This window comes from Phyllopteryx taeniolatus, chromosome 2 (genome assembly GCF_024500385.1).
Source record: "Phyllopteryx taeniolatus isolate TA_2022b chromosome 2, UOR_Ptae_1.2, whole genome shotgun sequence".
Taxonomy (NCBI): Eukaryota; Metazoa; Chordata; class Actinopteri; order Syngnathiformes; family Syngnathidae; genus Phyllopteryx; species Phyllopteryx taeniolatus.
In genome coordinates this window covers 13,177,850-13,194,486 of record NC_084503.1, presented here as the reverse complement: position 1 = coordinate 13,194,486, position 16,637 = coordinate 13,177,850, and the positions used below count along the sequence as shown (strand labels likewise).

At 45.5% G+C, this 16,637-nt stretch overlaps 1 protein-coding gene across 9 annotated transcripts in view; it reads right to left on the bottom strand.

Annotated features, from left to right (window-relative positions):
* cfap70 (cilia and flagella associated protein 70) overlaps positions 1-16,637 on the bottom strand; it is a 44,241-nt gene that overhangs the window by 16,009 nt on the left and 11,595 nt on the right. For all 9 annotated transcript variants that reach the window (XR_009786307.1, XM_061761501.1, XM_061761514.1 and 6 more), the window contains 13 exons: positions 15,243-15,337; positions 14,756-14,849; positions 14,464-14,601; positions 9,761-9,889; positions 9,302-9,373; positions 9,129-9,220; positions 8,868-8,928; positions 4,596-4,778; positions 4,334-4,465; positions 4,115-4,243; positions 3,834-3,967; positions 3,572-3,687; positions 3,297-3,503 (listed from right to left, as the gene is read on the bottom strand). Coding sequence is in view for 8 of the 9 variants with exons in the window: in XM_061761501.1 (XP_061617485.1) it covers positions 3,297-3,503; positions 3,572-3,687; positions 3,834-3,967; positions 4,115-4,243; positions 4,334-4,465; positions 4,596-4,778; positions 8,868-8,928; positions 9,129-9,220; positions 9,302-9,373; positions 9,761-9,889; positions 14,464-14,601; positions 14,756-14,849; positions 15,243-15,337 (1,582 nt within the window). In the remaining variant the exon portion in view is untranslated. The remainder of the gene's footprint in view (positions 1-3,296; positions 3,504-3,571; positions 3,688-3,833; positions 3,968-4,114; positions 4,244-4,333; positions 4,466-4,595; positions 4,779-8,867; positions 8,929-9,128; positions 9,221-9,301; positions 9,374-9,760; positions 9,890-14,463; positions 14,602-14,755; positions 14,850-15,242; positions 15,338-16,637) is intronic.

Below are 16,637 nucleotides of genomic sequence, written 5' to 3'. Positions count from 1 at the left end.
CTTGAGATGGTTCTACCCCTTCACTGTAGTCCAGCTGTGTTTGATTATACTGATTGGACTTGATTAGGAAAGCCACACACCTCTCTATATAAGACCTTACAGCTCACAGTGCATGTCAGAGCAAATGAGAATTATGAGGTCAAAGGAACTGCCTGAAGAGCTCAGAGACAGAATTGTGGCAAGGCACAGATCTGGGCAAGGTTACAAAAAAAAATTGTGCTGCACTTAAGGTTCCTAAGAGCACAGTGGCCTCCATAATCCTTAAATGGAGGACGTTTGGGACGACCAGAACCCTTCCTAGAGCTGGCCGTCCAGCCAAACTGAGCAATCGGGGGAGAAGAGCCTTGGTGAGAGAAGTAAAGAAGAACCAAAGATCGCTGTGGCTGAGCTCCAGAGATCCAGTCGGGAGATAGGAGAAAGTTCTAGAAAGTCAATCATCACTGCACCCCTCCACCAGTCGGCCCTTTATGGCAAAGTGGCCTGACCGAAGCCTCTCCTCAGTGCAAGACGCATGAAAGCCCGCATGGAGTTTTCTAAAAAATAAAAAAATAAACACCTTGAAGGAGTCCAAGATGGTGAGAAATATGATTCTCTGGTCTGATGAGAGCAAGATAGAACTTTTTGGACTTAATTCTAAGCGGTATGTGTGGAGAAAACCAGCCACTGCTCATCACCTGTCCAATACAGTCCCAACAGTGAAGCATGGTGGTGGAAGCATCATGCTGTGGGGGTGTTTTTCAGCTGCAGGGACAGGATGACTGGTTGCAATCGAAGGAAAGATAAATGTGGTCAAGTACCGGGATATCCTGGACGAAAACCTCCGGAGTGCTCGGGACCTCAGACTGGGTCAAAGGTTCACCTTCCAACAAGACAACGACCCTAAGCACACAGCTAAAATAACAAAGGAGTGGGTTCAGAACAACTCCGTGACCCAGCCAGAGCCCTGACTTAAACCCAAATGAGCATCTCTGGAGAGACCTAAAAATGGCTGTCCACCAACGTTCACCATCCAACCTGACAGAACTGGAGAGGATCAGGAATGGCAGAGGATCCCCAAATCCAGGTGTGAAAAACTTGTTGCACCTTCCCCAAAAAGACTCATGGCTGTATTAGCTCAAAAGGATGCTTCTACTAAATTCGGAGCAAAGGGTCTGAATACTTATGGCTGTGTGATATTTCAGTTTTTTTTTTTTTTTTTTATAAATCTGCAAAAATGTCAACAATTCTGTTTTTTTCTGTCAATATGGGGTGCTATGTGTACATTAATGAGAAAAAAAATAACTTAAATTATTTTAGTAAATGGCTGCAATATAACAAAGTGAAAATTTTAAGGGGGTCTGAATACTTTCCGTACCAACTGTATACGTAAGAATTAAATATAAATATTAAATTTATTAAAATATTTTTATTTTGTTGTTAAAATGACTCGAAACTCCAATTGTAGGACTAGTGACTTGACTTGGGACTTGCATGTCTCGACTTTAGACTTGACTCGGGACTTGACTCGGGACATGAGGGCAAAGACTTGAGACTTGTGACTTGCAAAGCAATTACTTTTTCCCACCTCTGCAGTGAGTGGGTGCACAATGTATTGTTTAAAATGGGAGTAATCAAATACACTGAAATACAAGACTACACTAAAAGTTTGAATAAAAAGCTTGTAACACACAGTATTAAGTATGAGTAAAGTCCGTATAAATATAGAAATAATTAATATAGTAATGGAAAAAAATCTTAGTCCCATTGTTTTTCCAGTTTATTGTTAATTTTTAATGCCAGGTAAAACTTAAGGTACCTTTGTTTGGACAAACATGATGACAACAAAAATAGCTCATACGAGTTGAATATAAGCTCTCTTGCTCGAGCAATTTTGCATGGTTTTCTTGATAATAACCAAAATAGTATTTAATAATACAATTAACCTTTTGTATTCTTCAGATAAAATGCCTTTAGTGGTACCAGGTATTATAATTAACAAGAAATTGAAGAAACAAGGGGCGTCTCATATTTTTTTGTCATGACTGTAAATATCATACATATACTGTACATAAAGGTACAATTTTATATACATAGAAAACACATATTCATAATAAAATATACGATAATGCAGACATTGATTATTTAAAAAATGACAAATTAAAGAATGGGCTAATTTCAATATTACATAATTTTTTAAGTTTATCATCCATCCATCCATGTTTTCGGGATGTGGGAGGAAACCAGAGTACCGGGAGAAAACGCACGCAGGTACAGGGAGAACATGCAAAGTCCACACAGGCGGGGTTGGATTTGAACCCAGGTCCTCAGAACTCAGATTCAGATGTGCTAACCAGTCGTCCACCATGCCGCCTGAAGTTTGTCATAATTAAATAAATCTACAAGTATTTGAAGTTGTCATTTTTCATTCTACTGCTTTTACTAATGTTTTAGATTTTTGATGCAGTATCATTCCAGCACTGGTACCGAGGTACTTTATATGCAGGTATAGTATCGAAGTCAAAATATTTGGTATCGTGACACCACTAATTTTCCGCCCATATCTCCTTGTCAACGCTGCAGGCAGAAAAAAGGAAGGCATTACCCAACAGGAAATGCTCAGTGTGCAGCAGCCTTTAGACACCATGATTGTGAAAGTGACAAGTCACGCGCTCAAAGAAATGCCTACATCTATCGGCCAAACAGATTAGAGTGACGTGACGGACCTCCTCAGCCTGCATTTTAGAACCTGGTAGGAGGAGGTTCTGAAGAACGGTGTTGTCACTGCCTCGAAAAAGTGGAATGTAAAGTGACCACACAGGGCGGAATCAGGCTGGTTGGGGGTAAAACCGGTACAATGGAAACGACAGTGTGTGCCTGTATGGAGTGGAAGGAGTATAGTATGGCAGACGGTGTGCAGCAGTGAAGCCGCAAACAGCAAGTTGACAACTGAAACAATATTAATACAAAAAAATCTATTAGATCATCAATTAATCAACTTCGACTCCACTATCACCATATTTGCGTCGACTACACACACACACGCACAATATCTTTTTTCAACATGCGTATCTGCTCAGTGTGGTGTATTTTATTTTCAAATAACACATAGCTTTCCTATATTGGACTCTAAAGAAGCCTATATATAAAATGCAGCATGAATTGCAAACCAATTCCCATGTTCTATGGAAGCACTGTACATCAAATATTCATTACAAAAACAAGAATATCAGAAAACTCTTAAAATACAAATCAATACCCCAAATTATCGAGATTATTTATTTGTGCCATTAAACTAATATCAAAGCGGGGATTCTTACCACTCTGCTTCATGTTAGGAGAGTGGCTTGTAGGTGGAATGGTCTTTTCTTCTTCCTGGCCCTTTTGCTTCTCGTTTTCCTCATCCACATCTGACTCTTCGGCCTTGTGTGTCTGATTGCTTGCTTCCTTTGCTTTCAGAAGGCTTTTGGCTTCCAGGAAAGCCCTCTCAGCTAGAATGGATTTGTTCTGACTGTCCTGGACCAAACCTGGAAAGCAAATGCAGAAATTTAATGAGGCTTCTCTCCACATGCATCTCCCCAGTTTTAGGGCTTACCCAGCAACGTCCAGGCCACCAAACTTGGAGGCTCTATGCTAGTAGCTCGCTCCAAGAAAGTCTCGGCCTGCTCAAAATCATTAAACATGGCTGCCAGCACACCACACATCATCAGACTAAAGAGTAAAAAGATGATATAAACAAACAAATTCTGAGTCAACATTCAACTCTTTAGCATGTAAATTTGAATAACTGTACTGTACTCTTCATGAAAATACAACATGATAGCTTGCCCAGTCAAAAATGACTGACTTGCTCTGACCTGGGCTGGTGGGACTGCTGGACGGCAACAGCGTCATGGAAACACATTTTAGCCTTCATATAATCTCCAGTCTGCATGTAGAGGTTTCCCCACTCAAATTTGTGAGATGGATCACGGGGATGCCTGACAACCAGCTGCAGGAAATGAGATTTACAGGCTTTGATTATTCGGCTTACTTCCGTCACTAACACTAATTATTCATGCAAAAGGCCAACATACTTTGGCTTCTGAAGTGAGAATTTGAGTGAGGATATTTGACGTTATTAGAAGTGTAGTTTTACCTCTTGGTAGTACTGAACAGCCACATGATAATCCCCAATGAGCTGAGCCTCTCGGGCAAAATGTTTAAGATGAGAGGTACTCAAATGGATCTCATCAGGAGAGTCATCTTCCATTCCATTTGAATAAATCTAGTATGGAAAGGATCAAGATAGTTACACAATCATGTGTGTATACGTGTGCAAGAGTGTGTGTGTTTGGGGGAGTGTTTTTGCATGTACTTTGTTGAGAGCAACATGCATCTCATCCACCAGGTCCACATAGAGCTTGCTGACGAATTCGTGGAGATCCTGTTGCTCAGTAAACGTGTCTGTCTGTTGCATCTTGTCACGCACAAACTTCACCACAGTGGGCTACACACAACAAGTGCACACACACACACTCTCACAGTCAATTACTGCATAAAGAGTGCAAGCTAAAGCATACGTTTTCAACAAAAATATGTTTTGAAAGTCAAATGGTGACACATGCAGTTATCCAGACCTTTATTTGCTCTTTGAAAGCAAAATATCTGCCGGACACATTGAGAGCTCCCATGAGCTGAGCCATCATTAGCTCCTGATTGCAGTCATTGGGCAGTTTGAGTCTTGTTCCAAACAACTCCTCATACTGCTCCAAAATATGCTTCACGACGTTGCCCACCTGCTTATGGAAATTCAGTACTGCCTATATGAAAGAAAAGTGTAAATACTTTAGTGCAATAATTTTTTTCTTTAATCTGTCCTACTGAACATTTACATTATAAAGAGTCATGTAATATTTTTTGCAGAAAGTTTGTTGCTTTTTCCCACTAAAATTGGTTAATTGAAAGGTATTTATTATTATTATTATTAATTATTATTATTATTACTACCTCCATCCATTTTCTGAGCCGCTTCTCCTCACTAGGGTCGCGGGCGTGCTGGAGCCTATCCCAGCTGTCATCGGGCAGGAGGCGGGGTACACCCTGAACTGGTTGCCAGCCAATCGCAGGGCACATAGAAACAAACAACCATTCGCACTCACAGTCATGCCTACGGGCAATTTAAAGTCTCCAATTAATGCATGTTTTTGGGATGTGGGAGGAAACCGGAGTGCCCGGAGAAAACCCACGCAGGCACGGGGAGAACATGCAAACTCCACACAGGCGGGGACAGGGATTGAACCCCGCACCTCAGAACTGTGAGGCTGACGGTCTAACCAGTCATCCACCGTGCCGCCATTATTACTACCTGTTTTTAATAAATTTTTTCATTATGCAATTAAAAGTGCTTCACTGTAAACAATAATGCAACATCCATCCATCCATCCATTTTCTGAGTCGCTTATCCGCACAAGGGTCGCGGGAGTGCTGGAGCCAATCCCAGCAATCATCGGGCAGAAGGCGGGCTACACCCTGAACTGGTTGCCAGCCAATCGCAGCAATAATGCAACAAGTATTAGTAAAATAAACAATAAAATTTTCATTCATTCATTCATCCTCCTCTGCTTTTCCGAGGTCGGGTCGCAGGGGCAGCAGCTTCAGCAGAGAATCCCAGACTTCCCTCTCCCCAGCTATTTCATCCAGTTCTTTTCGGGGGAATCCCGAGGCGTTCCAGGCCAGCTTGGAGACAACAGTCTCTCCAGCGTGTCCTGGGGTCATCCCCTAAGCCTCCTCCCGGTGAAACGTGCTGGGAACATCTCATCAGGGAAGCGTCGAGGAGGCATCCTAATCAGATGCTCGAGCCACCTTATCTGGCTCCTCTCAATGCGGAGGAGCAGCGGCTCGACTCTGAGTCCCTGCCGAATGACCGAGCTTCTCACCCTATCTCTAAGGGACAGCCTGGACATCCTGCGGAGGAAAATCATTTTGGCCGCTTATATCCGCGATCTTGTTCTTTTTGTCACAACCCACAACTCGTAACCATAGGTGAAGGTAGGAACGTAGCTTGACAGGTAAATCGAGAGCTCGGCCTTTCGGTTCAGCTCCTTCACCACCACGATGGACCGATACAGTGTCTGGATCACTGCAGACGCTCTACTGATCCACCTGTCAATCTCCCGCTCTATTTTTCCCACACTCATGAACAAGACCCGAGATACTTGAACTCTCCACTTGTGGCAGGAACTCATTCCCAACCTGCTGAGGGAACTAAACCCTTTTTCCGACTGAGTACCATGGTCTCAGATTTGGAGGTGCTTATTCTCATCTCAACCACTTGACATTTGGCTGCAAATCGCTCCAGCGAGAGTTGGAGATTGCGGCTTGATGAAGCCATCAGAACCACATCTGCAAAAAGCAGGGATATCATACTGAGGTCACCAAACCGGACCCCTTCAACACCTTGGATGCGCCTAGAAATTCTGTCCATAAACGTTATGTACAGAATCTGTGACAAAGGGCAGCCTTGGCGGAGTCCAACCTTCACTGGAAACGAATCAGACTTATTGCCGGCAATGCGGACCAAACTCTGACACCGGTTGTATAGGGACCGAACAGCCTGTATTAGGGGTCTGGTATCCCATACTCCTTGAGCACCCTCCACCAGACTCGCCGAGGGACAGGGTCGACACACTCTCCGGTCCCCCTTTCCTCTTCTGACAATCCAGAGGCACTGTCCCCCATGTCCATGCAATGCTGCAGAGGCGTCTCAACCACAACAGCCCCACAACATCAAGAGCCTTTAAGAATTCTGGGCGGATTTATCCACCACCGGGGCCTTGCCACCGAGGAGCTTTTTAACCACCTCGGTGAAATTAGTCCCAGAGATAGGTGAGCCCCCCCACCCAGACTCTGCCTCCTCAAAGGAAGGCGTGTCGGTGGAATTGAGAAGGTCTTCGAAGTATTCAGCCCACGGACTCACAACATCACGAGTCGAGGTCAGCAGCGCCCCATCCCCACTATACACAGTGTTGATGGTGCACTGCTTCCCTCTCCTGAGACGCCGTATGGCGGACCAGAATTTCCTTGAAGCCATCTGGAAGTTGTTCTCCATGGCCTCACCGAACTCCTCTCAGGCCAGAGTTTTTGCCTCAGTGACCACCAAAGCCATATTCCGCTTGGCCTGCCGTTACTTATCAGCTGCCTCCGGATTCCCACAGGTGAGAAAAAGGCGGAACATGGTCCACTCTGACTCAATGTCCCCCGCCTCTCCTGGGACGTGGGCGAAGTTCTGCCGGAGGTGGGAGTTAAAGCTCCTTATGACAGGGGACTCTGACAGACGTTCTCAACAGACCTTCACAGTATGTTTGGGTCTGCCAGGTTGGACCAGCATCTTCTCCCACCATCGGAGCAAACTGACCACCAGGTGGTGACTGGATGACAGCTTCGCCCTTCTCTTCACCCGAGTGTCCAAGACATGCGGCCACAAGTCCGATGACACGACCACAAAGTCAATCAATCATCTAACTCAATCATCTCAGGAGGACTGCTACCAGAGTCCAAGCTGTGTGTCGAGGTTCTCAACCTCACACATCAGCTTAGGCTCCTTCCCTGCCAGAGAGGTGACATACAATTTATTTTAATTTTTAAATTAAATAATGAGTTTATTCTGACTAAATAAATTGTAAAATTTTGAATGGCAATATTTTTTATTTTCAAATTAAAGTATTTTAAATATTTTACATACATTTGACCCATTTCTATTATTGACCTGGCCCATCTGTCCATTTTAAAAATCAAATGTGGCCCTTGAGCACAGGCGTTTGCCCAACCCTGCTTTATTAGGTAAAAAAAGATGAAGTGGTGACTAATTGGGTTTGTGAACACACACTACAAGTCTCTCCGATTACTTTGTTTTTTTCACACAGTCCAAAATGTTCGGTTCATTTACGTAAATACTGTACATAAAGTCCACCCTCGGCACAATTGACTGGTGATCTGTCTAAGGAGTAACCTGCCTTCCAAAGTCATTTGGGATAGATCACAGCGTTCCCACTGTCCAAAATGTCTTGGTAAGCTAAATGTAAATGTAAGCTAATGTACATTTCAAATACCTAAAACTAAGGGTCCTTAGGGAAAAATGACATAACAATAACATTAACCCTCAACCTACCAAATTTTACATTTGGTAGTCAAATACGTAAAATTCTCCTGGCAATTGTCAAATCCTTTATCTGATGATCCATCAATGTAACCCGTTTCTTCATTTTATAAACCACACTCATTGCAACGCTACAGCCCAAAAGATTCAAACCAACAAAATCCATGACGTGCCAATGATGCCATGGCATTTCTTCAAGTATTTACTAAGTTATATCAGATGCAGTTATGGATATACTGTACTGTCATTGTGAGACCGACCTCATCAAAAGTAGTATGTCGGGATTGATTGTGGACATCTACTCCAATGACACATCCACAGTAACTCAGCGAAAACTAGGTGGTGTACGATATCTACTTCGGCCAGCCAGAGTTCAATCTTGTCTGTATCCATTTGTAATGTGTAGTTACTTCCCTGCTGTTGCTGCAGAATGTTCTCACGTAAGATTTTGTATCGGCAAGTAGTTGTTTACCTGTGTTTTAAGGTTGTGAATGTGGCTTACAGTATTTGGTGTTCAGTACACATAAGCACAGTGATATCAGATGGGTCACTTGAAAGTAGAACAGACAATTACAAAAAAATAAAAATAAATCAGGAAGGCACTAAATCGGTATGAAGCATTAGTAAATTCTGTGTAAATTCAGTCCAAGACATGCTCCCCAAACATTTTTGTCCATAAAGTAGGCCTGCTCTGTGTGTACATTAACCATACTTATGTAGACTATGAACTGCATATGCTGTGTCAGTGTTTTACTCTTTCAGCTTTATTAGGTCCTCCAGATGATAGAGGCCTCGGAGGGATCAGTGCCTTCACCCTAAATAAGAAACAGAAATATCTCAGCACATTTGTTTTAGTCATTCTCAAACCACCATGCATTGAACATGCACAAATGAAGAGTAGAGCATGTTCCATTAAAATGTTTTTTTTTACAGCACATACTTTGCAATAACTTTTTGGCGAGAATCTCCTATGGTCGAGGTAAGCACTCTGCATTTGTAATCTTGAGTACATTACCTTCTTGCCAACTCTTCTGAAGATGTTTTGGGTATTAGTGGATTTGTCAGTGTAATTTCAATTATAATGTATGTCCCGAAGTCCATATATGCCTGTCAATAATAGAATAAAGATTGTTTGTTGTTAAGGGTTCATTTCTAGAGACATCTTTTGGAAAAGCTTTACAAGCTTACTTTTCTGTCTGGGGGGATGGGATCTGATCCGTTCAAATCAGTCACGCTTGATATACTCTGATTTCCAGTCCCCTGACATATCAACAACACACCAGTTAAAATAAGTGGGTGGTAAAACACAACAAACAATTAGAGATGTGGATACTGTCAGAAAAATGTACCTGTTGCTTCTAATTCAGATTGATACCAAACAATGACATGAGTCTAGCTTCTCATAAATCTGAAGAGCTAATACATCATCAAATGCCAAGGCTTTATGTTTTCACCAAGTTACAGTACATATTTTGTACCTATTACCATGCACACAAGTAGCTTACCACCATCAGGGTGTGACAATGGAGTGTATGAATAATGTGTGTAAAGTGTCTTTGAGTGGCATGAAAAAGCGTTATATAAGTGTAATGAATTTATTACTTACTTATTTATTACTATGAGTACTGTGCTCTTAAACATACTAACCTTAACATGCCCCTTGGTATCCTTGGCCTTTCCCGTATTTGTCTTTGCAGAGCATGTAGTTGTACCAGAACGGTCTTTGCTGGCTCCAGGTTTTAAGTGCTCTTTTAGCAAACTGATATTTCGTCTGGTCTAAGGAACAAATAGAAGATATTACAATTTACCATAACAGTATGAGGTTTACTTTAATTACAGTATACTGTGTATTTATGATGTGAGATCATATTCTATTGTTACCTTTACACAGTAAGGGGCAAGGACATTAGATTGGATCACAATAGTGTTGAGACATGGTTCACAGCGATGAGTCAACTGATCATCCATCCATCCATCCATTTTCTACCGCTTATCCGGGTCGGATCGCGGGGGCAGTAGCTTCAGCAGGGACGCCCAGACTTCCCTCTCCCCAGCCACTTCATCCAGCTCTTCCGGGGGGATCCCGAGGCGTTCCCTGGCCAGCCGAAGGATGTAGTCTCTCCAGCGTGTCCAGGGTCGTCCCCGGGGTCTCCTCCCGGTGGGATGTGCCCGGAACACCTCATCAGGGAGGTGTCCAGGAGGCATCCGAATCAGATGCCCCAGCCACCTCATCTGGCTCCTCTCAATGCGGAGGAGCAGCGGCTCTACTCTGAGATCCTCCCGGATGACCGAGCTTCTCACCCTATCTCTAAGGGAGAGCCCGGACACCCTGCGGAGGAAACTCATTTCGGCCGCTTGTATCCGGGATCTTATTCTTTCGGTCACGACCCACAGCTCATGATCATAGGTGAGGGTAGGAACGAAGATCGAACGCTTAGCTCCTTCTTTACCACAACGGACCGATACAAAGTCCGCATCCCAAGATACTTGAACTCCTCCACTTGGGGCAGGATCTCATCCCCACCTGGAGAGGGCATGCCACCCTTTTCCGACTGAGGACCATGGTCTCAGATTTGGAGGTGCTGATTCTCATCCCAGCCGCTTCACACTCGGCTGCAAACTGCTCCAGTGAGAGTTGGAGCTCACGGCTTGATGAAGCCAACAGAACAACATCATCAGCAAAAAGCAGAGATGTAATACTGAGACCCCCTCTACGCCTCGGCTGCGCCTAGAAATTCTGTCCATAAAAGTTATGAACAGAATCGTCGACAAAGGGCAGCCTTGGCGGAGTCCAACCCTCACCGGGAACGAGTCCGACTTACTGCCGGATATGCGGACCAAACTCTGACTCCGGTCGTACAGAGACCGAACAGCCCGTATCAGGGGGTTCGGTACCCCATACTCCCGAAGCACTCTCCACAGGACTCCCCGAGGGACACGGTCAAACGCCTTCTCCAAGTCCACAAAACACATGTAGACTGGTTGTGCGAACTCCCATGCACCCTCGAGGACCCTGCCGAGGGTGTAGAGCTGGTCCACTGTTCCACGGCCAGGACGAAAACCACACTGCTCCTATTGAATCTGAGATTCGACTTCCCGACGGACCCTCCTCTCCAGCACCCCTGAATAGACCTTACCAGGGAGGCTGAGCAGTGTGATCCCCCTGTAGTTGGAACACACCCTCCGGTCCCCGTTCTTAAAAAGGGGGACCACCACCCCAGTCTGCCAATCCAGAGGCACTGTCCCCGATGTCCACGCAATGTTGCAGAGGCGTGTCAACCAGGACAGCCCCACAACATCCAGAGCCTTTAGGAACTCCGGCCGAATCTCATCCACCCCCGGGGCCCTGCCACCGAGGAGCTTTTTAACTACCTCGGTGACCTCAAACCCAGAGATAGGAGAGCCCGCCTCAGAGAACCCACACTCTGCTTCCTCATGGGAAGGCGTGTCGGTGGAATTGAGGAGGTCTTCTAAGTATTCTCCCCACGGACTCACAACGTCCCGAGTCGAGGTCAGCAGCACCCCATCCCCACTATACACAGTGTTGGTGGTGCACTGCTTTCCTCTCCTGAGACGTCGGATGGTGGACCAGAATTTCCTCGAAGCCGTCTTTCTCCATGGCCTCACCGAACTCCTCCCATGCCTGGGTTTTTGCTTCAGCGACCACCAGAGCTGCATTCCGCTTGCCCAGCCGGTACGCATCAGCTGCCTCAGGAGTCCCACAGGCCAAAAAGGCCCGATAGGACTCCTTCTTCAGCTTGACGGCATCCCTCACCGTTGGTGTCCACCAACGGGTTCGGGGATTGCCGCCACGACAGGCACCGACCACCTTACGGCCACAGCTCCGGTCGGCCGCCTCAGCAATGGAGGCGTGGAACATGGTCTACTCGGACTCGATGTCCCCCGCCTCCCCCGGAACATGAGCAAAGTTCTGTCGGAGGTGGGAGTTGAAACTCCTTCTGACAGGGGATTCTGCCAGACGTTCCCAGCTGACCCTCACAATACGTTTGGGCCTGCCAGGTCGGACCGGCATCTTCCCCCACCATCGGAGCCAACTCACCACCAGGTGGTGATCAGTCGACAGCTCCGCCCCTCTCTTCACCCGAGTGCCCAAGACATGTGGCCGCAAGTCCGATGACACGACCACAAAGTCGATCATCGAACTGCGACCTAGGGTGTCCTGGTGGCAAGTGCACGTGTGGACACCCTTATGCTTGAACATGGTGTTTGTTATGGACAATCCGTGACGAGCACAGAAGTCCAATAACAGAAGACCGCTCGGGTTCTGATCGGGGGGGCCGTTCCTCCCAATCACGCCCTTCCAGGTCTCACTGTCATTGCCCACGTGAGCATTGAAGTCCCCCAACAGAACAATCGAGTCCCCAGCAGGAGCGCTCTCCAGCACCCCCTCCAAGGACTCAAAAAAGGGTGGGTACTCTGAACTGCTGTTTGGTGCATAGGCACAAACAACAGTCAGGACCCGTCCCCCCACCCGAAGGCGGAGGGAGGCTACCCTCTCGTCCACCGGGGTGAACCCCAACGTACAGGCGCCGAGCCAGGGGGCAATAAGTATACCAACACCTGCTCGGCGCCTCTCACCATGGGCAACTCCAGAGTGGAAGAGAGTCCAACCCCTCTCGAGAGGACTGGTACCAGAGCCCAAGGTGTGTGTGGAGGCGAGTCCGACTATATCGAGTCGGAACTTCTCGACCTCACACACCAGCTCGGGCTCCTTCCCTGCCAGAGAGGTGACATTCCACGTCCCTTGAGCCAGCTTCTGTAGCCGGGGCTCGGATCGCCAAGGTCCCCGCCTTCGGCCACCGCCCAGCTCACACTGCACCCGACCCCTATGGCCCCTCCCACAGGTGGTGAGCCCATGGGAAGGGGGACCCACGTTACCCTTTCGGGGTGTGCCCATGGGTGCAGGCCCGGCCACCAGGCGCTCGCCTTCGAGCCCCACCACCAGGCCTGGCCCCGGTGACCCGCGTCCGGGCAAGGGAAAACGAAGTCCATTGTTTGTCGTCATCATTAGGGGTCTTTGAGCCGTGCTTTGTCTGGTCCCTCACCTAGGACCTGTTTGTCATGGGTGACCCTGCCAGGGGCATAAAGCCCCAGACAACTTAGCTCCTAGGATCACTGTGACACACAAACCCCTCCACCACGACAAAGTGAGGGCTCAAGGAGGGGTCAACTGATCATTATTGTGTTAAATCTGTGGGTACTACGGTCTATCCGTCTTGAGTGAGTAAATATCTATTAATAAATTTATTGTTAGAATTAACTAACAACAACAAAAATTGAGAATCAGTACCACACATTGAATAAATATTCATGCAAATAAAAATACAGTGTACCCTATTAGAAATACCACCCAATACTCTATCCATCCATCCATCCATTTTCTACCGCTTATCCAAGGTCGGGTCGCGGGGGGAGTAGCTTTAGCAGGGACGCCCAGACTTCCCTCTCCCCATCCACTTCATCCAGCTCTTCTGGCGGGATCCCGAGGCGTTCCCAGGCCAGCCAAAGGATGTAGTCTCTGCAGCGTGTCCTGGGTCGCCCCCAGGGTCTCCTTCCGGTGGGACGCGCCCGAAACACCTCACCAGGGAGGCGTCCGGGAGGCATCCAAATCAGATGCCCCAGCCACCTCATCTGCCTCCTCTCGATATGGAGGAGCAGCGGCTCTACTCTGAGATCCTCCCGGATGACCGAGCTTCTCACCCTATCTCTAAGGGAGAGCCCGGACACCCAGCAGAGGAAACTCATTTTGCCCGCTTGTAACTGGGATCTTGTTCTTTCGGTCACGTGAACCCCAACGTAAAGGCGCCGAGCCAGGGGGCAATAAGTATACCCACACCTGCTCGGCGCCTCTCACCATGGGCAACTCCAGAGTGGAAGAGAGTCCAACCCCTCTCGAGAGGACTGGTACCAGAGCCAAAGCTGTGCATGGAGGCGAGTCAGACTATATCTAGTCGGAACTTCTCGACCTCACACACCAGCTCGGGCTCCTTCCCTGCCAGAGAGGTGACATTCCACGTCCCTAGAGCCAGCTTCTGTAGCCGGGGATCGGATCGCCAAGGTCCCCGCCTTCAGCCACCGCCCAGCTCGCACCCTATGGCCCCTCCCACAGGTGGTGAGCCCATGGGAAGTAAGCAAATAAAAATACAGTGTACCCTATTAGAAATACCACCCAACACTCAAAATACCTAATTCCAACTACCTTTTTATGCTTAAACAATTAAACAATGGTAGAGTTTAGAAGAATAATCATGAATGAATGAATGAATATAGGGCGCTTAATTTAAAATGTTAAATCAACAAACTTTCTTTTCAAAGTGTGTTTGGAGTACCTTGTTAAGTAATAAAGTGCTTGAGTAAGGTTGAATGCTGTATGCTCCTCGGATATGGGTAACTCCAGGATAGAGTAAACGACCCATATCAATAAAGGCCACACCGTGGCAGGGGATATGTGGGTCCTCGTCTGCTTGCTACACAAAAACACTTCATTATTCATGATCGGAAAAGAGCCACACAGGTGGTAATGCTGATGGCCACGGGTGCAATGGTCAGTTTTGCTGCATTAGCTAGATAATGCTGTACAACACATAAATTGTTTTTGGAATAGCAGAGAGAGTGTCAGACCAGCTTGGACGTTGCTCCCGACTTTTCATTGGCAATAGTCGACTTCATGATCTCAAGTGGCCAGAATCTGCTCTCAGTGATCTTCTGACGCAGCCTGAAATCCCAGTCAACATTGCTACACATCATTATGCCAGCAGTTTTTGCAGACATTTCATGTCAGATAAAATAATTTTATTGGCATAGGCACACGAAATTATGGGACAGCCCCTTTCATTAAACTAGTCTTGCAATGGGATTGTGCACTCTCTAGCTAACATGACCAACAATAAGCTAACTCTCCCATGCCTGCAGGCCTCTATCTGCATGAATGTGTTCTTTGTGGTATAATGCTTGCAAAATAAATACAGCAGAAGTGAAGTGAATTTTCTATCAAGTATAATAATTTTAAAAACCTACTTTGAGAATTTCAGGAATTCCCAGGGGGGCATTTTTGAGGAGAAATTAAACTATTTTAGGTCTCGAGATATGAGTTGTGCATGAAGCTGACCTGGTAACTCCTTCTGCGTCGAGAAAACAGGGCATTTCTGTGTCCCAGCTCACTCTGTTCAACAAGGTCTCTGCTTCATTACGGAACTCGCGGTCCTGTAGTGGACATTCAAACCTTAGCCTTGTGACTTAGCTTAACTCATTTTCTTCGCTTCTATGTGTTCTACGTTTCTCTTCGAATTTAAAATTATTTCTACTATACTGTACTCTTCCTCTTTGTCATTTGTATGCCATTTTACGTGATGTGTTGTCAAACAAACTCTTATTCTATTAATAATGTATTGTATTATACCTATCTTCCTTCAAAGTACATTTTACAAACTTATTGTAATTCAATACAGTCAAACTTTCAAAGTTGAACACCAATCGCTTCTGCAACACTGCTTGATTTACACATTCTTCCAATTTCACACTTAGGAAATAAGAAAGTGAATTCATTTATTCCATATTCAAACTGTCGCCATCACAAACCTTTATGAACTCGATTACCTCTAGAGGCAATGTTTAAAGTAACATTTTAACATTCACACAATAAACAGAAGTTAACATTGTACTGTATAATAAAATCAATAAAACTAAAAATAAATAAATAAATATTCACCCTTAGAAATAACGTAGTAATAGAAAAGGATGAGGCAAGTCAAGAGTGATACTGTCACCTAATGGGTTTTATAGGCACTACTTGAATTAAAGCTTTGTGTTATTTAATGAATTGGATTTTTCACATTGTTCAGCCAAACCCTTTCATATGCCACAGTATGTTACAGTTCTAGCTCCTATGTATCGTTGGATCTCAGTGCAGTGTTTAATACAGTAGATCATAACATACTAGACAGCAAATGAACAGGTTTGAAACGCGGGTAGGACAAACTCGAACAGTCCTTAAATGGTACAGGTCCTACCTTATTTCGTAACTATTGGAAGTTTTCAATGTCATAAGGGGTCTCTCAAGGGTCAGTTCTTTGACATCTTCAGCCTGTATGTGCTACCCTTGAGTCAAATTATTCAGTACTTTAATCTTGATAATCATAGTTATGCAGATGACACGCAGTTACAGTATATCTAGCGGTGTCTCCAGATGACTACAGTTGACCCACTTGACACAGTAGCTCCATTAAAACCTAAAACCACTTTCCTCAAAACCCAATGCCAGCACGGCAAACATGAAATAAAACGACTAAAAACCAAATATCGAGCTGTGGAAAGGGAGTGAAGAAAAAATACGATTGAAATTGATCTGCAAAAATGACTACCAAACCATTTACAAAAGATCAATCAGAAAAACAAGGCAAACACATTTTCCTAACTAATAACAAATTACCAAAATAACCCCTAAATTCTCTTCTCTAACACTGAAAATTTGAGCAATCCCGTTTTTACTGTTCCCAGCAGGGTA